This window comes from Eublepharis macularius, chromosome 4 (assembly GCF_028583425.1).
Source record: "Eublepharis macularius isolate TG4126 chromosome 4, MPM_Emac_v1.0, whole genome shotgun sequence".
Classification (NCBI taxonomy): Eukaryota; Metazoa; Chordata; class Lepidosauria; order Squamata; family Eublepharidae; genus Eublepharis; species Eublepharis macularius.
The window spans coordinates 166,743,226-166,763,829 of record NC_072793.1 but is presented as its reverse complement, the minus strand read 5'-3'; the positions used below and the strand labels follow the sequence as shown (position 1 = coordinate 166,763,829).

The window sequence follows — 20,604 nt, the reverse complement described above, 5'->3', positions numbered from 1 at the left end:
ATCATCCCGAATCGATTCGGAATATGGCGATTCGGGTTTCCCTAATCGATTTGGGTTTCCCCGAATCGATTTGGGTTTCCCCGAATCAACCTGAATCAGGGTGATTCAGTTTTTTTTCGGGTTTCGGAAACCCGAACTGCACACCCCTATTCTTTTCTTTACTATTTGAAATGTATACTTTAAAAATCAATAAATATTATGTAAAAAAGTTTATTCATTTATTTAAAACTTTTTATCTGCTGCCTTTCCACCCAAAATAGGGTACCGCAAGGCAGAAAACATCAAGGCATTAGAACCTTTTAAAATATCAAAAGTGTATCAAATTCAGCTTAAGGTAGCACTTTTGTCCAGGTCCCCTTGGCCTGTGCATCATTGTTGCCTGGGGTGATTTGAGACAAGGTGAAGGTTGCCAAGTTTCCAACTAGCCCCTGGTCCTGTGACTCCTATGTAAATACATTAGTGTCTGAGAATTCCAGAGGGGCAGCCATGGGAACGAGAAGAGGGATGTCTCTGACATAAAGAGCTGCACCTCCTCATTTCTTTACATCAAGTTGTAGCAAGTGATGCTGTATTCATCCCCAGTCAGTTGGCAACTTCGTTCCTAGCCCAACCTGCCAGACTCATTTCACTATCATAACTCACCTCAGGAGAGAAGGAAAAATGAGGGCAAGAGAGTTCTCTGGGCACGTGCAAGACCTCCACTCCCCGTGGAATCCTCAGTCTCCAAGATGCGTGGGTGTGGGTGGGAGATGGGGAGGATGGTGGGGGCCTCAGTTATGCTGTGCTGCATGAGGCATTCAGCCCAGTCTGATGCCCACCTGGCCAATCTCTGTGCTTTGCATGATGGGTGGAAATTTAGATAGAGAAATGCAGCAAATGAAACGGCTGCATGTGCTGAACTCCTGCCTGTCATCTGCAAGGTAGGTGGGGGGGGGTCATGGCAGGAACCCAACTCTCCTGCTCAGAGGTGCTCCTCCTCCTCCTTCTTCCCTTTTTCTGGGTCAGGCTGGAAAGGGTTAAATGCACTGAGCCTGAGGTTCCAGCAGCCCATTAAAGGGAGTGGCCTTCTCAGTCCACCTGTTTTTTTCTTCTCTGGGAGATGATGGTTGTTGCCTTATTTTGCAGGCCTGGGCTGGTTTTCAGGAACAGGTGAGTGCCTCAGGGGTGGGGATTCCTGTAGAGAAAGGAGGGGGCAGGTATGGGGGTTCATAAGGAGATCTGTGCATGGGAGGAACTATGAAAGATGCAAAGGGAAATCCTAAAAGCACAAGTTTGTCTCTCTTCGTTTCCACTGTGGTTGGATCCTTCCGGTTACGTGTTCTGATAGATGGACCAAACTGAGCACATGGAAATTCTGTGTAATCTGCCTGTGTATCTTCCTGGCTGGTTTACCACGAATACTGTCCTGGCAATGAGCCCCAGTATACCTGAGTAAGATTCTGAACTGAATAGAGTTGCACTCACAGGGTCCAGTTGTCTCCAGCAATCCCCCATCACTACAATTGGCCCTTCCATGTTGTTTTACTCCAACATCCGGCATGCAGAGGTACACTGCCTCTGAAAACGGAAGTACTAGGACATTACTGAGGTTATTAACAGTGCTAAGAATAAATGTACAAATGTTGTTTCGGGTGGGTAGCCTTGTTGGTCTGTAATAGAAGAGCAAGATTCGAGACCAGTAGGACCTTAAAGACCAATGAGATTTCCAGGGCATAGGTTTTAGAGAGTTAAAGCCACCAACAAACAAATCAAACATTATTCCTTGAGGAAACAGTTTCTGTTAAGGTAGATGTGTTACCCTGCATCTGATTCCGGAAGCTTCCTCTTGCTTGCTTGCTGTGAGTGTACAGTTGCCTGTGGGCAGTGGAGGGGAGGGGGGTGAGGAGGCAGAAATTTGGAGGAGAAATGGGATGAAGGTTATGTCAGAGTAGAACTTGGAAAGGGAAAGGAGCTGGGGAAGAGAGGGAGCAGACTAAAGAAGCAAGGCAGAAAGTTGCAATTCATTGCCTGATCCTGTATTGCAAAGGGCCAACGCAGCTCATTCCATTCATCCTTGTCTCACCTGAAGTGGAGGAATGGTCTGACCAGGTCAGGATGCCAGTGTGGTGCAGTGGGTATGGTGATGGACTAGGATCTGGATGATGCAGGTTCGATTCCCCTCTCTGCTATGGAAGCTTGCTGGGAGATCTTTGTCCAGTCACAAACGCTCAGCTTAACCTATTTTACAGGGTAGGAATGAAGGAATGACGTAAGCTGCTTTGGGTCCCCATTGAGAAGATAGGCAGGGTATAACTGAAGTTTAAAAATTAAAAATATCTTGGTAATATTTTTATCTTGGCTTTTGGTCCAACTTCTAAGAGTTTGGGGTTTTCTGGCTGGAGAAGTATTTGAAACTATACTCTCATTTAGGCCAATGTCAGGATCCAAGTTGTCAATGGAGAGTTTGAAGGCAAATTCATGTGATCTTGAAAGGATAGTTCCTCTTGTGCAGCAAATACCCTGAATATGGAAGACAAGCAAGAAAGCAATGGAGAAACCAGGCGGCTGGGTAAAGATTCATGCACATCAGAGACCCCAAGTGTGGATATGAAGCAAGAGACCAACAGAGAAACTAGCTGACTGGGCAAAGACTCTTGTGCAGAAGACACCCCAAATGTGGAAGTCAAGCAAGAAACCGATGAAGAAACGGGCTAGCTCAGTCAAGATTCATGTGCAGCTGTCACCCTGAGAGTGGAGGTCAAGCAAGAGATCAATGGAGAGGACATCTGGCTGGATCAACTTTCATGTTCAGCAGACACCATGAATGTTCAAATCAAGCAAGAAACCGATGGAGAAACGGGCTGGCTCAGTCAAGATTCATGTGCAGCAGATACCCTGAGAGTGGAGGTCAAGCAAGAGAGCAATGGAGAGGACATCTGGCTGGATCAACTTTCATGTTCAGAAGACACCATGAATGTTCAAGTCAAGCAAGAAACCAATGATGAAACCGGCTGGCCCAGTCAACATTCATGTGCAGCTGACACTCTGAGAGTGGAGGTCAAGCAAGAGAGTGATGAAGAAGCCAGCTGGTTGAGTAAGTATCCATGTGGTTTAGCTGATATACAGTGAATGGGGAAGAAAGGAAAGATAATGCAGAATAATTAGAGAGGAGATTGACAATATCAAAAAGACATTATTGTAATATTGTTACACCAAGGCTACACATTCATTCATTCATTCATTCATTCATTCATTCATTCATTCATTCATTCATTCATTCATTCGGTACATTTGTATCCTGCCTTGCCATCATGGAGGCTCAGAGAGGCTGATTAACCACCTGCCAAGATGTATGAAATCCTTAGAAATTCAGATTGCAAATTGACAAATTGACTGAGGAATACTCCATGGGGGTGTCTGGTTCCCTCCATATGAAACACAGATGATTCAAATTGCTGTTCTTTTTTCTCCCCAAGGAGATGTTGCACAAGCAAATGAGGGCGAGAAGGAGATTGTTCTACGGGGTCAATCTGAGCCAGGTGATCACACTGAAGCATCTATCAGTGGAAAATGGATGAATTTCCAGGAAGCTGAGACACAAAAAGCAAGTTAGCTGGGACTCAAAAGTCGTGCACAACTCAGAAGAGCAGTTGACCGAAGTTTAAGCAAAGCAACCTCCTCTTTGGGAGAAATACAGGACAGAGAATATGGTGAGAACTTGAGGCAGAGTTCTGACTTTCTCAAGAGCATGCCAATCCAGAGAAAGAAGAAAATTTACACATGCTTAGACTGTGGGAGAAATTTTACTTCTTCTTTTACAAGGCACAAACGATTGCACACAGGAGAGAAGCCATATAAATGCTCACAATGTGGGAAATGTTTTGTTACTAGTTACAAGCTTTTAACGCATTTGCAATCCCATACAGGAGAGAAGCCATATAAATGCTCAGATTGTGGGAAATGTTTTGGTGTCAGTTCCAGCCTTTCAAAACATCGACGAAACCACACAGGAGAGAAGCCGTATAAATGCTCAGATTGTGGGAAATGTTTTAGAACCAGTTACAATCTTTCAGAGCATAAGCGATCCCACACAGGAGAGAAGCCATATATATGCTCAGATTGTGGGAAACGTTTTAGTATCAGTTCCAGCCATTCAAAACATGTACAAACCCACACAGGAGAGAAGCCATATCAGTGCTCAGATTGTGGGAAATGTTTTAGTTTCAGTTACAGTCTTTCAATGCATAAGCGATCCCACACAGGAGAGAAGCCGTATAAATGCTCAGATTGTGGGAAATGTTTTAGTTTCAGTTACAGTCTTTCAATGCATAAGCGATCCCACACAGGGGAGAAGCCTCATAAATGTTCAGATTGTGGGAAATGTTTCAGCACCAGTTCCGGCCTTTCAAAACATCAACGAATCCACACAGGAGAGAAGCCATATAAATGCCAAGATTGTGGGGAAAGCTTTAGACAGAGTTCGCATCTTAAGTCTCATATGAAAATCCATTCCAAAGAGTAATTATAAGAGAACTTGTTTATGGGAATTTGCCATATGTATGCTATTTGGGTAGATTGTTTGGATCCATTGTTTTGATTATCTGAGTTGTAACAAGTCATGATTCTGCCCTGTGCGTCTCCCACAGTTCCTTTTTTCATCCTGTAATCTATTACCTGTTGACACAACCTTGAATCTTGCTCTGATACAAAAATTGTGATGCCAGTAGTTGACTGAAAGCTGAAAAGAACTAGAGCACATCTGACTCCTCAGTGGGAAATTCTTACAAGAAAGTTTGCTGGTGTTTTTGGACTTGATCCCTCAAGATATTTGAGACAGAGATACGTGGATGCAGTTACTGATTTAGCTTCTGTTGAGTCATCAGAGTGTGTTTTTGAACTATTCTGTTGGCGCGTTACCTGAATCTTCAGGAAAAATGTTATTTTATCTTCTTAATAAGAATTTGCTGTATGAAATATGGGTCCTCTTCATCATAGTTTGCATTTCTGGGTTGTCACATTGCATGGTTTTTACTGTGGAACACAAGTGAGGTGGGTACCAGTTGAGGGTTGGACACTGAGAGGGAAATGTTCTTAAAATTGAATAAAGGCCCATTGTTTTTAAAGCTAAATAAAAGATTTTATTTCTGAAGCCATGTTTTTGTCCTTCTTAGGGTGGTCAGGTGAAAGCATTAATGTATGAGAGTGGTTCTTTCCTTAGCTAGAGATCCCTTTGCACTGCCTACCATTGATGTGTGGGACAATTTGAGCCAGAAGTAGTGTAGCCAAGTCTCCAAGTGGGGCCTGGAGTTCTCCCGGAATTACAAGTGAGCTCTAGATTACAGAGCACTGTCCCCTTGGAGAAAATGGCTGCTTTTGAGGGTGGCCTTTATGGCATTATACCTCTCAGTGGTCCCTCCCCAGGCTCCACCCCAAATTTCCAGAAATCTCCCAATGTGGAGCCCTAGCTAGGGCTTAGGTTTCTAACTTGAGGAATTAAAAATTACAGCGGGGCAGTAGTATAAACCTGATGAGAACGTTGATAGCTTTGAGGTAAAAAAGTGTTACCTCATAATTTCTTTACATTCAGCGACAGCAACTGCAAAAGAGCAAGTAAGGCTGGGATTTTTCCACAGTCACTTGGCAACCCCTGGTCACAGTGGAACCACAAACCTGATTTAAGTGTCATTATTTATTATTATTTAAAACATTTTATTATGCCGATTTTCCATTCAAATAGGGTTCCGAAGCTGGGGAACAACCCAAGTTGGAGGTCCCTTCCAACCCTATGATTCTATGATTTATAACATTAAAATAACATTTCAAATGAATTTATAAATAAAATAACAAAGTATAGTTACACAAACACACATGTTCCCCAAACTACTGTGGCCAGCACACCAATAAAAGTTGAGGTTATGCCACACACACAAAAAAGTCTTCAACCACTCGTGGAAAAAAAATGACAGAAGGAGACAGGCCAATCTTGTTGGGGAAGAAGTTAAAAAGTTTGGGTACCATGACCAAGAAGGCCCTTTCCTGGTCTGCTGGCTGTCCAACCTCAGTTGGAGGGGCTGTCCAAGCAGAACTGGGAGCCAGTATAGATGGGAAAAGGCTGACATGTTCTCCCTCCCATAGACTGCTGCTCTGTAAACTTCTTGCCATAAAAAACTACCAGGGGTTGCCATAAGACAGCTATGACTTGAGGGCACTCTCCACAACTACTACTCTGCTAGGTATGCATTTTGGCTGACTTGTTCAAAGTGCATCAGTTTATCTAGTGTTTCTCTAATGAATTTTGTTTCTATATTGCCAACAGTTTTCTGCCTTGGTTTAATTTAACACCAGAGTCCTGGATGGGGTCTCCTCACATTGAGACCTTGGTAAGAATCCCCTCACACTGAACTTCTGCACGTCATATGGCAAGGAAAAGCAATGAGTCTCCAGGGTGAGAAGGAGGTAACCAAATTCTTTTCCTCAGAAGTGATCATTGTTCTTCTTCTTCACCTTCCTGGGAAAGGCTGGAAAGGGTTAAATGCCCAGAGCCCTCCTCTCTAGGAGCCCATAAATGGGAGTGGCCTTCTCAGCCCACCTGTTTCCTCCTCCTCTGAGAGATTGTCTTTGCCATTTTTGTGGGCTGGCCTTGCTTTAGCCCCAGGTGAAATGCAGGGTAAGAGTTTCCAGGAACAGGTGAGTGCAAAGAAGGAAGGAGAGTCCTGCATGCAGGGAAGGGATGCAGAAGACAGGTATAGGGGCTGATAAAGAGACCCGTGGTTGGGAGGGAAGGAGGGAAAGCCAGAGGCAGGAAGCCCTGTTTCATCTGTGCTCTGTATCAGAGCCAGTTCCCTTCCACCTATTGAATACTGATTAAGAGCAAGACAGGAGTATACAGTGTGCCTCAGAAGGAGTCAATTCTATCTAACAAGTCTTGTGTTTCTAAGAATGGCAAGCCAGATGTTTACATGAAGGCAACAGTCCCTTCCTCTGTTATCTGTCTATAGTGTTTGCTCTTGAGTAGTAGCTGGAGGCTCTATTCTTAACCTTTGTGGCCAATAGTTATTGATAGGTAGGTGCCCCCATCTTGTAGTAGGGAATTCTTTTGTTAATTGCATTTTGTGTCAGGTAGTTGTGAATTTCCTGCATTGTGCAGGGGTTGGACTAGATGACCCTAGAGGTCCCTTCCAACCCTATGCTTTGATTTGATTTTGGGCACCCTTCCAAGCATCCTGGAAGAACAGTTAATTTTAATGCCCTCTTACTGGATCTGGATACAGAGATGAGTTTGAGGTTATGAGAGAAGGTGAGACCGATTTGAGCCTCATTGGCTTCATTCTGCAGAGTGAGTGCCAAACTTCTGAAGTGTAAAAAATTGGCTTTTGTTTTCAAGTGCTAAATGGTAGTTGCATCCTACCTGAGCTTTTGCACAATGCAGAATAAACAGCTGTGGCTGCTTCGTTTATTTTTATAAGAGCCTGTCTGCATTAAAGTGATAATTATTACAGTGCTTCTGTGAGGAGTACCCTTAAGTCTCCTGGGCTTAGACTAGTAGATTACTATTACCCAGTGTACATGATTTTGCACTTACCAATGCTGGGGTTGTATTTGCAGCCCAAAGAATAAAAATGGAGGCACCTGACTCAGCAGAACCTGAGCCAGGGGTGATGTCCCAGGAAGGTTGGACAGACACTCTTCAAACCCAGGTTTGATCTTTTGAGCATCTGCAGAGGAGGACAACTGATACAAGGTCCAAATGAGGAAGTGCAACCACTCTGGGAGATCCCATTGCAAGAGTATCTGACCACAGTCGAGTTTTCCCAAACCGGGCAGAATAAATCACAACTGTTAGAGCCTTTATTATGGGATTCTATAGGAGATTTGCAGGCCTCCTTCACAGTAGCAGATGATGCTAACCAACAACCAGAGGAGAAGCTCCTGAGACCCCAACAAGTTGTACCTGCGGGATGGAGAACATTGCACAGCATTTCCCCTTCCTTTTTCAAGAGACTGAACCAACAGTAGGGATTTTTCATATTTGACTGAGGGCTAGCAGGTCAGAGATGGGGTGAGAGAGTTATGGTCCCCAGAGTACAGGAAACAAGGACTGGTGCCTGTCTGGAGAATTATGGATGTTTTAATTAATTAATTTGATATTTATACCCTGGTTTTCTCCCAAATTGGGACCCAGAGCAGCTTAAAACTTCATTTCCCCCTTATCCCTTTTCCACTCAGTCCTGGATGGGGAGTTCCACTGAGATGCTGTGACTTGCCCACAATCATCCAGCAAACATCGATGGTAGATCTATGGGACTGGATCTCGGAAATCCAGTGCAACACTCTAATTATTGCACTGTTGTCATCTCTGTGTTCTGCTGGGTTAGACCAGACCAGTTGCTCTGGAATCAACTTCCTTTCCTGCCCTTTCAGCTGTAGAGGGGCAACTTATTGGAATGAGGCTGCGGAGATTGGTGTATTGCTTTCTGTAGTAGCAAACTTCACTGGGCCCTCATCTGGATGGACCAGGCTAGCCCTGATCTGATCAGATCTCTGAAGCTCAGCAGGGTTGGCCCCGATAGTACTTGAGGCAGGCTATGGCAAGTCCCTTTTGTTTACCCCTTACCTTGAAAACCCTGCAGGGTAACCCCAAGTCATCTGTGACTTGATGGCACTGTCCCCCACCAGTCTTCATCACTGGGAATATGGAATCTGTGGCTTTTTGCAGCTCGGCAAGATCGCCTGAGTTAACGTGTTTCTCTTTTAGGTACCAGGGATGACGCAAGAGAAATCTCTTGATTCTCTTGTCCCAGATATGATTCCTTCAGGTTCTTTGAAGACCATAGCCAAGGAAAAGGGAGATGGAGAGGCCAGCTTGAAAGGTAAAGATTCATGTCCTGCAAGGATGGGATGATAGGTACTACCTGGGAGTAAAGGGGAAACTTTGCAGTTTCTCCTTCTGGGGGGCAAAAGAGTAGAATGCTTGAAAGTTGGACGTCTCTAGAGATGGCAGATATCCTTATGTGTCTATTGCATGGTTTCTGATTGGCCATTGAAGTACTGATTGGCTGTGCAGATTTTTTAAAATGTTGCTTCCACAGCACAAAGATCTTCACTGTGTGACTGAAGATAAGCTGTAGCAGCCATTTTGTGACTAGCTCCATCTCCTGCAGCAGTTAATTTGTGGCAGCCATTTTGTTGCTGCTCCCACTACACTGTCAGAATTCCAAATGTGACAGCAGGCTCAAAAAGTTAGGGACCTGTGCTCTAACCAGACAGAAATTGCAGGGACCTTATTTCCCCAAGTGCCATGGGTCCACATTCAGATTGGAACCATAGCACGTGGGAGGAGCTTCATCCAAAACCGGACAATTTTAAGCAAAATACTCCTGCACGGGAGCCTTCCTTTTCTCGTTGTGCCTAGAATGACATCATTCCCGGCACCACAAGGAATCCTCTGGGGTGTGCAGGAGCTCTCGCCTGATGAGAGATGGAGATGTTGTTGTGCAGAGTGGGAAGAGAGACCCCAGTCCTATGAAGCTGCGTGTTAATCAGGAAAAGTAACCCCCAGATCTTAAAGAACGGCTGCATAACAACCCAAGACAAGGAAGCCATAGAAACAAAATGGCTTCTTTTAAAAAGTAGGTTTCCCTAAATGGGGAAAGCAGAAAGGAACATAGGTTCCAGCAAAACCAATGTGAGTTGAATTTGAGTTATAAAGACTCTTGGAGGAGGGGCTGCCAAACATATTCAAACGAACAATAAGCCTTTTCCAAATAACTGTGTACACTACAAATTATGTAATCCGCCTTGAGTCTCAATGAGAAAGGTAGACTATAAATATACAAACAAACCAGTAGCAGGAAACTGGTTTTGGAGGCTGTCAGGCCTTTGAATGACATGGGACTATAAGTAGAAAAGAGCAAGAGTCCAGTAGCACCTATAAGACTAACAAAACAGAATTTGGGGTAGGGTATGATGAGCTTTCATCAGTCATATCTCACCATGTGAAGAAGTGAGCTGTGACTGATGAAAGCTCATACCCTACCCTAAATTTTGTTAGTCTTATAGGTGCTACTGGCCTCTTGCTCTTTTCTACTGCTCAGACTGTCTAACATGGCTACTCATCTTGGAGGGACTATAAGGACTGCTTAAGGAAGATTGGGGGATGGTAGTGTGTTGGATAAATATTGTTGCAGAGTAGAAATTGTTTGCACAGCAGATAAAGAATCAGAGACACGTGTTCAGCTTTTAGAATAAATGTTTACTACATATAGGGAAAAACTACATATAGGGAAAATACTCTCAGTCTCTCTCCCCAAAGGCTAGCAAGTGGCAAGCAAGAGCTCTGTCCCACTCCACTGCTCGCTGAAAGTGAAACCCAGCCTGGGAGCCCACAGCACAGGTCCCATTGAGCAATGCAGGAGGTCTGTGTTTGGCCGTCAGAGCTGCCTGTCAGGGTTTAAAGGGATGAGACTGGAGTGCCCATGGCTACAGGACACTCCCTTCACCCCCCCCCCGGGTGTCTTCTCCCAACAACTAGACTGGATTGTTGTTGTTGTTACAGTGCTTTAGGTCACAGTTTTTTTTTTTTGCCCGAAGCAGGTGGTGGGCCAGTGAGTGAAGAGGGCGAGTGGGACAATCTTCACTTGAGAAGGCCTGAGCAAAACAGTCAAATTGGGGCATCACTACATGGAGAAGGAGAGATGACTTTTCACGCAGCTGAGATAGAACCATGTACAATCCAGGAGGATCTTAAAAGCTGTGCACAACTCGATCCAGTGAGAAGAGATTCTCTCCTAGGTGACCAAAAGTTAACTGTAGCAACCTCCTGTGGGAGAGAAATGGGGGATAGAGAATGTGTTGAAAGACTTGGGCAGAGTTCGGACCTCCTCAAGAATCAGCTATCCCAGCAAAAAAAGAAAATGTACTTATGCTCAGAGTGTGGGAGATGTTTTACAACCAGTTCCAACCTTTCAAAACACCAACGAGTCCACAAAGGACAGAAGCCATATAAATGCTCAGAGTGTGGGAAAAGTTTTAGTACCAATTCCAGTCTTTCAGTTCATAGACAAATCCACACAGGAGAGAAGCCATACAAATGTGCAGTGTGTGGGAAAAGTTTTGTTTCCAATTCCAACCTTTTAAATCATAAACGAATCCACACCGGAGAGAAACCATATAAATGTTCAGTGTGTGGGAAAAGTTTTACCTATAGCTACTGTCTTTCAAGACATAAGCGATCACACACAGGAGAGAAACTGTGTAAATGTTCAGTGTGTGGGAAAGCTTTTGCTACCCATTCCCATCTTTCAGCTCATAATAAACAAAACCACGCAGGAGACAAACCGTATATGTGCTCAGAGTGCGGGGAAAGTTTTACTTTTAGTTCCTGGCTTTCAAGACACAAACGTTCGCACACAGGAGAGAAACCATATAAATGCTCAGAGTGTGGGAAAAGTTTTAGTACCAATTCCAATCTTTCAGTTCATAAACAAATCCACACAGGAGAGAAGCCATACAAATGTGCAGAGTGTGGGAAAAGTTTTGTTTCCAATTCCAACCTTTTAAATCATAAACGAATCCACACCGGAGAGAAACCATATAAATGTTCAGTGTGTGGGAAAAGTTTTATCTATAGCTACTATCTTTCAAGACATAAGCGATCACACACAGGAGAGAAACTGTATAAATGTTCAGTGTGTGGGAAAGCTTTTGCTACCCATTCCCATCTTTCAGCTCATAATAAACAAAACCACACAGGAGACAAACCGTATATGTGCTCAGAGTGCGGGGAAAGTTTTACTTTTAGTTCCTTGCTTTCAAGACACAAACGTTCGCACACAGGAGAGAAACCATATAAATGCTCAGAGTGTGGGAAAAGTTTTAGTACCAATTCCAATCTTTCAGTTCATAAACAAATCCACACAGGAGAGAAGCCATATAAATGCTCAGAGTGTGGGAAAAGTTTTAGTACCAATTCCAATCTTTCAGTTCATAAACGAATCCACACTGGAGAGAAACCATATAAATGTTCAGTGTGTGGGAAAAGTTTTACCTATAGCTACTATCTTTCAAGACATAAGCGATCGCACACAGGAGAGAAACTGTATAAATGCTCAGAGTGTGGGAAAAGTTTTAGTACGAATTCCAACCTTTTAATTCATAAAAGAATCCACACAGGAGAGAAACCATATGCATGCTCAGAGTGTGGGAAAAAATTTACTTACCGTTACTGTCTTTCCAGACACAAACGATCACACACAGGAGAGAGAAATGCTCAGAGCGTGGGGAAACCATGAGAGATTGTTATGTATGGCAATCTGAAAGATAATTGGAATTTGAGTAGGATTGTCCAGTTCCAGCTTCTAGATTTCATCTGCTAGTCATGCGTGAGGCCTTTGTAGCAAGTTGTCTACAACTGTGCCTCTCACCCAGTCCCCCCCTTGCTTCTGTTTTTGCCAGCTTGAGCTTGTCTCTAGTGAAAAACTAAGCAATAGGAATAACGTCACTCACACCTTACTTTTCTTTGGAGAAATCCATACAAGAGAAACTACTGGTGTCTTTATTGGGATGGAACACTCAGAATGTTGGTCATTGAGGAATCTGGTCATGATAGATGAATTAGGTTCTATCTGAATCCATCTTTTATTGATGCTTTTTAAAAAGGGGCCTGCACTTCCAGAGCATTTTGAAGAAAACTGTTAATTTTTATGTCACTAATGGATGATGAGTCTTCACTAACATTATGTGGTTCTGGTTTGTTGCACTGGATGCTGTTTGGAATGGAGCACAAATTGGGGGCCAGGGGGGTGGACTGAGGGTAGATGCTGACCATCTTTTTAAAAAGTTAAATATTTTAAAAGTTGAGTGTATGTTTGGTTTTTGCTGCTGTTTTTCCTGAGACATACTGTCTATAAATAAAGGTTCCTTCTTTCCTAATAATCATTACCATGTAATAAAATGTTTTTTTCTGCTGCCTCATACTGAGTGGATGTTTTCCGCTACAACTCTAAAATATTTCCCCCTTTCGGTCTCTGTCAGATTGGACTCCATTATATTCAATTCTGAACCATGATCTCAGAGTATGGATCAAAAAATCTAAGCAGTGGGGTCTGGGTACTGATGAGGGTATTTGTCTACAAGCCTAGAGGAAACCAAGGTCTGCAGAAATATAAAAAATGTAAAAGCAAAGAACCATATAGTGTTAAAATGGGGTGTGCATAACAGAAAAAACTAGCCTTTCTGTCTTGCTTTCTGTCTCTCCATTGGAAGTTAAATGAATGTTCACCTTTTTAGAACAATGGTTTTGTTATATAATGGGAAAATGCCAAATCAAACTGCAAACTGCATATACAAATATTCTCCAAAGTTCCCACACATTTTTACTTCGCCCTGGCCCATGGCTGACACTTTTCTATGCTGATATGAACCATCACTTGCAGTCCTCAGCAATGATGCTGGAATAGTCAGTACGTCGCATTATTTATACTCTGCCTTTCTCATTAATAATCAAGGCAGATTGCACACTGTAAGACAAATATCATCAACAGTTGGGACTTTCAATAAACAATGCAATCATGCAAATGAAAACAAGCAGAAATTGGATAGAGCGCTGAAACAATGCTAGCCAATGGAGAGACAGAAAGCAAGATAGAAAGGAAAATGAAATAGCAAATGTTTATTCAAAACTTTTTATCTTCCACCCAAAAGAGGGTCCCCAAGGCAGAAAACATCAAAGCATTAGAACCTTTTAAAATATCAAAAGTGTATCAAATTCAGCTTAAGGTAGCACTTTTGGCCAGGGCCCCTTGGCCTGTGCATCATTGTTGCCTGGGGTGATTTGAGACGAGGTGAAGGTTGCCAAGTTTCCAACTAGCCCCTGCTCCTGTGACTCCTATGCAACTACATTAGTGTCTGAGAATTCCAGAGGGGCAGCCATGGGAACGAGAAGAGGGATGTCTCTGGCATAAAGAGCTGCACCTCCTCATTTCTTTACATCACGCTGTAGCAAATGGAGCAGAGCAAGTGATGCTGTATTCATCCCCAGTCAGTTGGCAACCCCGTTCCTAGCCCAACCTGCCAGACTCATTTCACTATCATAACTCACCTCAGGAGAGAAGGAAAAATGAGGGCAAGAGAGTTCTCTGGGGACATGCAAGACCTCCACTCCCTGTGGAATCCTCAGTCTCCAAGAAGCATATGGGGGTGCGGTGGGGGGCCTCAGTTAAGCTGTGCTGCATGAGGCCTTCAGCCCAGTCTGATGCCCACCTGGCCAATCTCTGTGCTTTGCATCATGGCAGGTGGAAATTTAGCTAGAGAAATGCAGCGAATGAAAAGGCTGCATGTGCTGAACTCCTGCCTGTCACTTGCAAGATAGGGGGGGGGGGTCATGGCAGGAACCCAACTCTCCTGCTCAGAGGAGCTCCTCCTCCTTCTTCCCTTTTTCTGGGTCAGGCTGGAAAGGGTTAAACGCACTGAGCCTGAGGTTCCAGCAGCCCATTAAAGGGAGTGGCCTTCTCAGTCCACCTGTTTCTTCTTCTCTGGGAGATGATGGTTGTTGCCTTATTTTGCAGGCCTGGGCTGGTTTTCAGGAACAGGTGAGTGCCTCAGGGGTGGGGATTCCTGTAGAGAAAGGAGGGGGCAGGTATAGGGGTTCATAAGAAGATCTGTGCATGGGAGGAACTATTTAAGATGCAAAGGGAAATCCTAAAAGCACAAGTTTGTCTCTCTCCATTTCCACTGTGGTTGGATCCTTCCGGTTACATGTTCTGATAGAAGGACCAATCTAAGCACATGGAAATTCTTCTGTGTAATCTGCCTGTGTATCCTCTTGGCTGGTTTACCATGAATACTTTCCTGGCAATGAGCCCCAATAGATCTGAGTAAGATCCTTAGTAGAACTGTATAGAATTGCACTCATAGCAAACATTGTTCCTAGCAATCCCCAATGACTACAATTGGCCCTTCCATGTTGTTTTACTCCAACGTCTGGCATGCACAGATAACTGCCTCTGAAAGTGGAAGTACTAGGACATTACTGAGGTTATTAACAGTGCTAAGAATAAATGTATAAACGTAGTTTCAGGTGGGTAGCCTTGTTGGTCTGTAATAGAAGAGCAAGATTCAAGACCAGTAGGACCTTAAAGACCAACAAGATTTCCAGGGCATAAGCTTTTCAGGGTCAACCTCCCTTTTTCAGATTCATTTAGAAACGGACCTATTTAGGGTTTATATCCATCCAGATATTTAAAGTATGAAAGGTATAATAATACTGTAACAATCTGTGAAAAGGAGGAAATCAGCATCTGTAGTGAGAGAGGACTCCGATGTCCCTATTAAGCAAGGGAGGGGGGTCCATAAGCTGGGGGGGGCATTGTTCCAAATTTGCAAATGAACTCAAGTTTCAACAAACTTGTCTTGTAATTTTCCTCTGATGTTTCTCTGCTTGAGAACTGCAACTTTTAGGTCAGCAATGGAAATATCCTGGAAGATTAAAATGTTCTCCCACTGGTTTTTGAACCTTGTTGTTTTTCTGATATCCAATTCTTTCATGAAGACAATGACCTGTTTCTCCAGCATAGAGAGTGGAAGGGCATTGCTGATACATGGTGGCACATCTAACACTGGAAGATGAGTATGTGAATGAACCGGAGAGGGTATAACTAGTATTCTTAGGCACAGCAGTGAATATATTGTTCAAGTGACTATAAGGACAGAGTTGGCACCTTGGTTCATTGCAGGCCTTGCATAAAAGTAAACTCACAACAATATTTTATGGAGTAAGCCACCAACAAGCAAATCATCAAACAATTCTTTTTAAGTTAGATGTGTCACCTTACATCTGATCCCTGAAGCTGCCTCTTGCTTGCTTGCTTGCTGTGAGTGTACAGTTTGCCTGGGGCAGGGGGATGAGGAGGCATATATTTGGAGGAGACATGGGATGAAGGTTATGTCTGAGTAGGACTTGGAAAGGGAAAGGAGCTGGAGCAGAGGGCAGAAAAGCTGGAGCAGAGAGGGCGCAGACTAAAGAAGCAAGGCAGAGAGTTGCGGTTCGTTGCCTGATCCTGCGTTGCAGATGTCCAAAGCGGCAAGGGAAGGATCCAAACTGGAGAGGGGGGGGGCGTACCATTCATTCTTGTCTGACCTTAAGCGATAGAGGAATTGTCTGGTGATTCCAGGATGCCTAGACTGATGGGCTAGGATCTAGGCCACCCAAGTTTGATTCCCCACTCTGCCATGGAAACTGGTTGGGTAAACTTGGGCCAGTCACACTCTGTCAGCCTAACCTACCTTTCAGGGTTGGTTGTAAGGAAAAACGGAGGAGAGGAGAATGTTGTAAGCTGCTTTGTGTCCCCACTGGGGAGAAAGGCAGGGTATAAATGAAATAATTTTTTAAAAAACTTTATACTACTTTAAACTGCATTTTTGATCCATTTTGTCATCAAGCCACCTTTTAGGAATTTGGGATTCTGTGACTGGAGAAATAGTTGAAACTATGCTCTCATTGGGGCCAATGTTTTAAACTCTCATTGGGGCCAATGTTTTGAACTCTCATCGGGGGCAATCTAAGTTGTCGTTGGAGAGTTTGAATTTTTCTTGGAGGAAGATGCTTAATAGGAGCTCCTATGAGAACTGGGCTACTCCCTTGTGCATTGACCTTAATTTAATATCAGAGATGGACTCCCTCCTACAGCCCAGAAACAGTGAGGCTGAGAAGTCACTGAGTGCCTGGAGACAAACTAACTGAGTAGGATTATACCATATGGTATAGCTGTGTCTGTTTTACTAAACTCTTCTTGTAAGATGTTCTGAGTTAAGACATGTACTTCTGTTTTAAATGTCAGGATGGTCGGAGAAGGTGCCTCTTAACATTCCCTGCATCAAAAGTGAATGCATCGTCGGACACCCTGAAGATGGAGGCTCAGGAAGGGACCTCTGGAGAAGCAAGATCTCAGGGTAAACAGTTATGCACAGAAACCATTCTGAATGTGGAAGTCAAGGAAGAGACAGTTCGAGAACCTGGTGGGCTGAATGAACATTTATACACAGCAAACACCCTGACAATGCAAGTCAAGCAAGGGTCTGATGGAGACATTGGATGGTTGGGGAAAGATTCATGTGCAGCACACACTCAGAATTTGCAAGCCAAGCAAGATAGTGACGGAGAAGCAAGCTGGCTGGGTAAAGTTTCATGCACAGCAGACACCCTGAATTTGAAAGCGAAGCAAGATAGCGATGGAGAAGCAAGCTGGCTAGGTATAGATTCATGCACAGCAGACATGGTGAATTTGCAAGTCGGGCAAGACGAGAGCAATGGAGAAGCTGGCTGGCTGGGTATAGATTTGTGCACAAGAGACACCCCGAATGTGGAAGTCAGGCAAGAGACCAATAGAGAAACTGGCTGGTTGGGTGAAGATTCTTGTCGATCAGAAAACTTAAGTGTGGAAGTCAAGCAAGAGACTGATGGAGAAATTGACTGGCTGGGTAAATATTCATATACAGAAGATACCCAGAATGTGGAAATCAGGCAGGAGAGTGATGGAGAAGCCATCTGGCTAGGTCAGCATTCATGTGCAGAAGACACACTGAATGTGTGTGTCTGGGAAGAGACTGATGGAAAAACCAACTGGATGGGTAAAGATTTCTGCACCACAGACGCCCTGAGTGTGGAAATCGAGCAAGTGACTGATGAAGAAACTGGCTGGCTGAGTAAAGATATGTGCACAAAAGAAACCCTGAATGTGGAAATCAGGCAGGAGACCAGTGCAGAAACTGGCTGGTTGGGTAAAGATTCTTGTAGAGCAGATAACTTGAGTGGGGAGATCAAGCAAGGGACTGATGAAGGAGCTAGTTGGCTGGGTAAGTATCCATGTGCCTTAGCTGATGGGCAGTATCTGGAATTAAATAACAGTCTTTGTTGTTCCGTGACTGGAGAACAAAAGATTCCTTTAAAGTTGAAGATAATTAGGGAATTGATTAACAATATCAGAAGGACCATATTGTAATATTGTTATATAGAAGATAAGACTACATATCTGATGACCCACATGCTAGGATATATATGAAGCCCTGAGGAATGCAGATTGCAAATGGACAAGTGACTGAGGAACACTCCATGGTGCAAACTGGAGATCTATGGAGCCCCTGGTGGGTTATACTTCATGTATGGCTGAGATAAATCCATAGTATAGCTATATTTGGGGAGAAGTTCGTCACAAGGCAGCAGTTGAAGTTTTGCAATTGAAATTATACGTGGTAAAGTACAGGTGGTGTCTGGTTCCCGCCATACGAGAAATTGATGATAAATTACTATTCTTTTTTCTCCCCAGGAGATGTTGGACAAGCAAGTGAGGGTGAGAAGGAGATTGTTCTGTGGGGTCAATCTGAACAAAGGGATCTCACTGGACCCTCCATCGGTGGAAAATGGATTAATTTCCTGGAACCTGAGACACAAAAAGCAAGTCACCAGGAAAGTAGTGCACAACTCAGTCCAGTGAGAAGAGAAGCTGACCAAGGTTTAAGTGAAGCAGCCTCCTCTTTGAGAGAAACACAGGACCGAGAATATGGCGAGGACGTGAGGCAGAGTTCTGACTTGCTTAAGGGCGTGCCTGACCAGAGAAAGAAGAAAATTTACACATGCTCAGACTGTGGAAGAAAATTTAGTTCCTCTCTTTCAAGGCACGAACAATTGCACACAGGAGACAGGCCATATAAATGGTCACAATGTGGGAAATGTTCTGTTACTAGTTCCAAGCTTTCAACACATATGCGATCCGACACAGGAAAGAAACCATATAAATGCTCGGATTGTGGGAAATATTTTAGTGCCAGTTACAGCCTTTCAGTGCATAAGCGATCCCACACAGGAGAGAAGCCGTATAAATGCTCAGATTGTGGGAAATGTTTTAGTGCCAGTCACAATCTTTCAGTGCATAAGCGATCCCACACAGGCAAGAAGCCATATAAATGTGCAGAATGTGGGAAATGTTTTATTAGTAGTTCCATCCTTTCAAAACATCGACGAACCCATACAGGAGAGAAGCCATATCAATGCTCAGATTGTGGGAAATGTTTTAGTACCAGTTCCAACCTTTCAATTCATAAGCGATCCCACACAGGAGAGAAGCCACATACATGCTCAGATTGTGGGAAATGTTTTAGTACCAGTTCTAGCCTTTCAAGACATCAACACACCCACACAGGAGTAAAGCCACATGAATGTTCCGATTGTGGGAAATGTTTCATCACCAGGTCCGGTCTTTCAAGACATCAAGGAATCCACACAGGAGAGAAGCCATATCAATGCTCAGATTGTGGGAAATGTTTTAGTGCCAGTTACAACCTTTCAGTGCATAAACGATTCCACACAGGACAGAAGCCATATAAATGCTCAGATTGTGGGAAATGTTTTAGTACCAGTTCCAGCCTTTCAGTGCATAAACGATCCCACACAGGAGAGAAGCCGTATAAATGCTCAGATTGTGGGAAATGTTTTATTTCCAGTTCCTTTCTTTCAATGCATAAACGATCCCACACAGGAGAGAAGCCGTATAAATGCTCAGATTGTGGGAAACGTTTTAGTATCCGTTCCAACCTTTCAATACATAAGCGAACCCATACAGGAGAGAAGCCATATATATGCTCAGATTGTGGGAAATGTTTTAGTACCAGTTCCAGCCTTTCAATACATAAACGATCCCACACAGGAGAGAAGCCATATAAATGCTCAAATTGTGGGAAATGTTTTAGTTCCAGTTCTGGCCTTTCAAAACATCAGCAAACCCACACAGGAGAGAAGCCACATGAATGCTCAGATTGTGGGAAATGTTTCAGTGCCAGGTCCAGCCTTTTAAGACATCAAGGAATCCACACAGGAGAGAAGCCATATATATGCTCAGAGTGCAGGAGAAGCTTTAGCCAGAGTTCACACCTTAAGTCTCATATGAAAATCCATACCAAAGAGTAACTATGAGGGAACTCATTTATGGGAACTTGCCATATATATACTATATGGGTAGATTGCTTGGTTCCCTTTTCTTGATTATGTGAGTTGTAGCAAGTCAGGAGTAGACTCTCCCCTGTACTTCTCCTTCAGTTCCTCTCTTCGTCCTGTACTCTATTGCCTGTTGACACAACCTTGAATCTCGCTCTGATACAAAAATTGTGATGCTAGTAGTTGACTGAAAGCTGAAAAGAACTAGAGCACATCTGACTCCTCAGTGGGAAATCCGTACAAGGAAGTTTGCTGGTGTTTTTGGACTTGATCTCTCAGAATATTTGAGACAGAGATATCTGGATACAGTTGCTGATTTGGCTTCTGTTGAGTCAACAGAGCGTGTTTTTGAACTATGCTGTTGGTTATTTTATCTTCTTAATAAGAATTTGCTGTATGAAATATGGGTCCTCTTCATCACATCTTGCGGTTCTGTGTTATCACATTGCATGTATTTTATTTTTTTTTTACTGTGGAACACATATGAGGTGGGTACCTGTTCATGGCTAGTCACTGAGAGAGGATATGTTCTTAAAATTCAATAATGACCCATTGTTTTTAAAGCGAAATAAATGTTTTTGATTCTGAGACCATCCTTTTTCATTCTGAGGGTTGTGAGAGGAAAGCATTAATAGAGGAGA

The 20,604-nt window shown here is 43.5% G+C and overlaps 1 protein-coding gene across 1 annotated transcript; it reads left to right on the top strand.

The window, feature by feature from the left end:
• The first annotated feature begins 2,799 nt into the window (after positions 1-2,799).
• On the top strand, positions 2,800-19,936 carry LOC129327769 (zinc finger protein 850-like). The gene is made up of 6 exons (XM_054976526.1): positions 2,800-3,073; positions 3,456-3,587; positions 3,822-4,475; positions 10,951-12,254; positions 16,815-17,829; positions 18,300-19,936. Exons 1-6 carry the CDS (start codon positions 2,800-2,802, stop codon positions 19,934-19,936), a joined length of 5,016 nt encoding a protein of 1,671 aa, XP_054832501.1.
• The last annotated feature ends 668 nt before the right edge of the window (positions 19,937-20,604 follow it).

Excerpts from the sequence above, each read along its gene's own strand:
- LOC129327769 (XM_054976526.1), top strand. The coding sequence starts at position 2,800 with ATGAATGTTCAAATCAAGCAAGAAACCGATGGAGAAACGGGCTGGCTC. Across the intron at positions 4,476-10,950 it reads GAGTTCGCATCTTAAGTCTC|ACCAACGAGTCCACAAAGGA; the intron begins ATATGAAAATCC and ends ACCTTTCAAAAC. Across the intron at positions 12,255-16,814 it reads GAGAGAGAAATGCTCAGAGC|GATGGTCGGAGAAGGTGCCT; the intron begins GTGGGGAAACCA and ends TTTAAATGTCAG.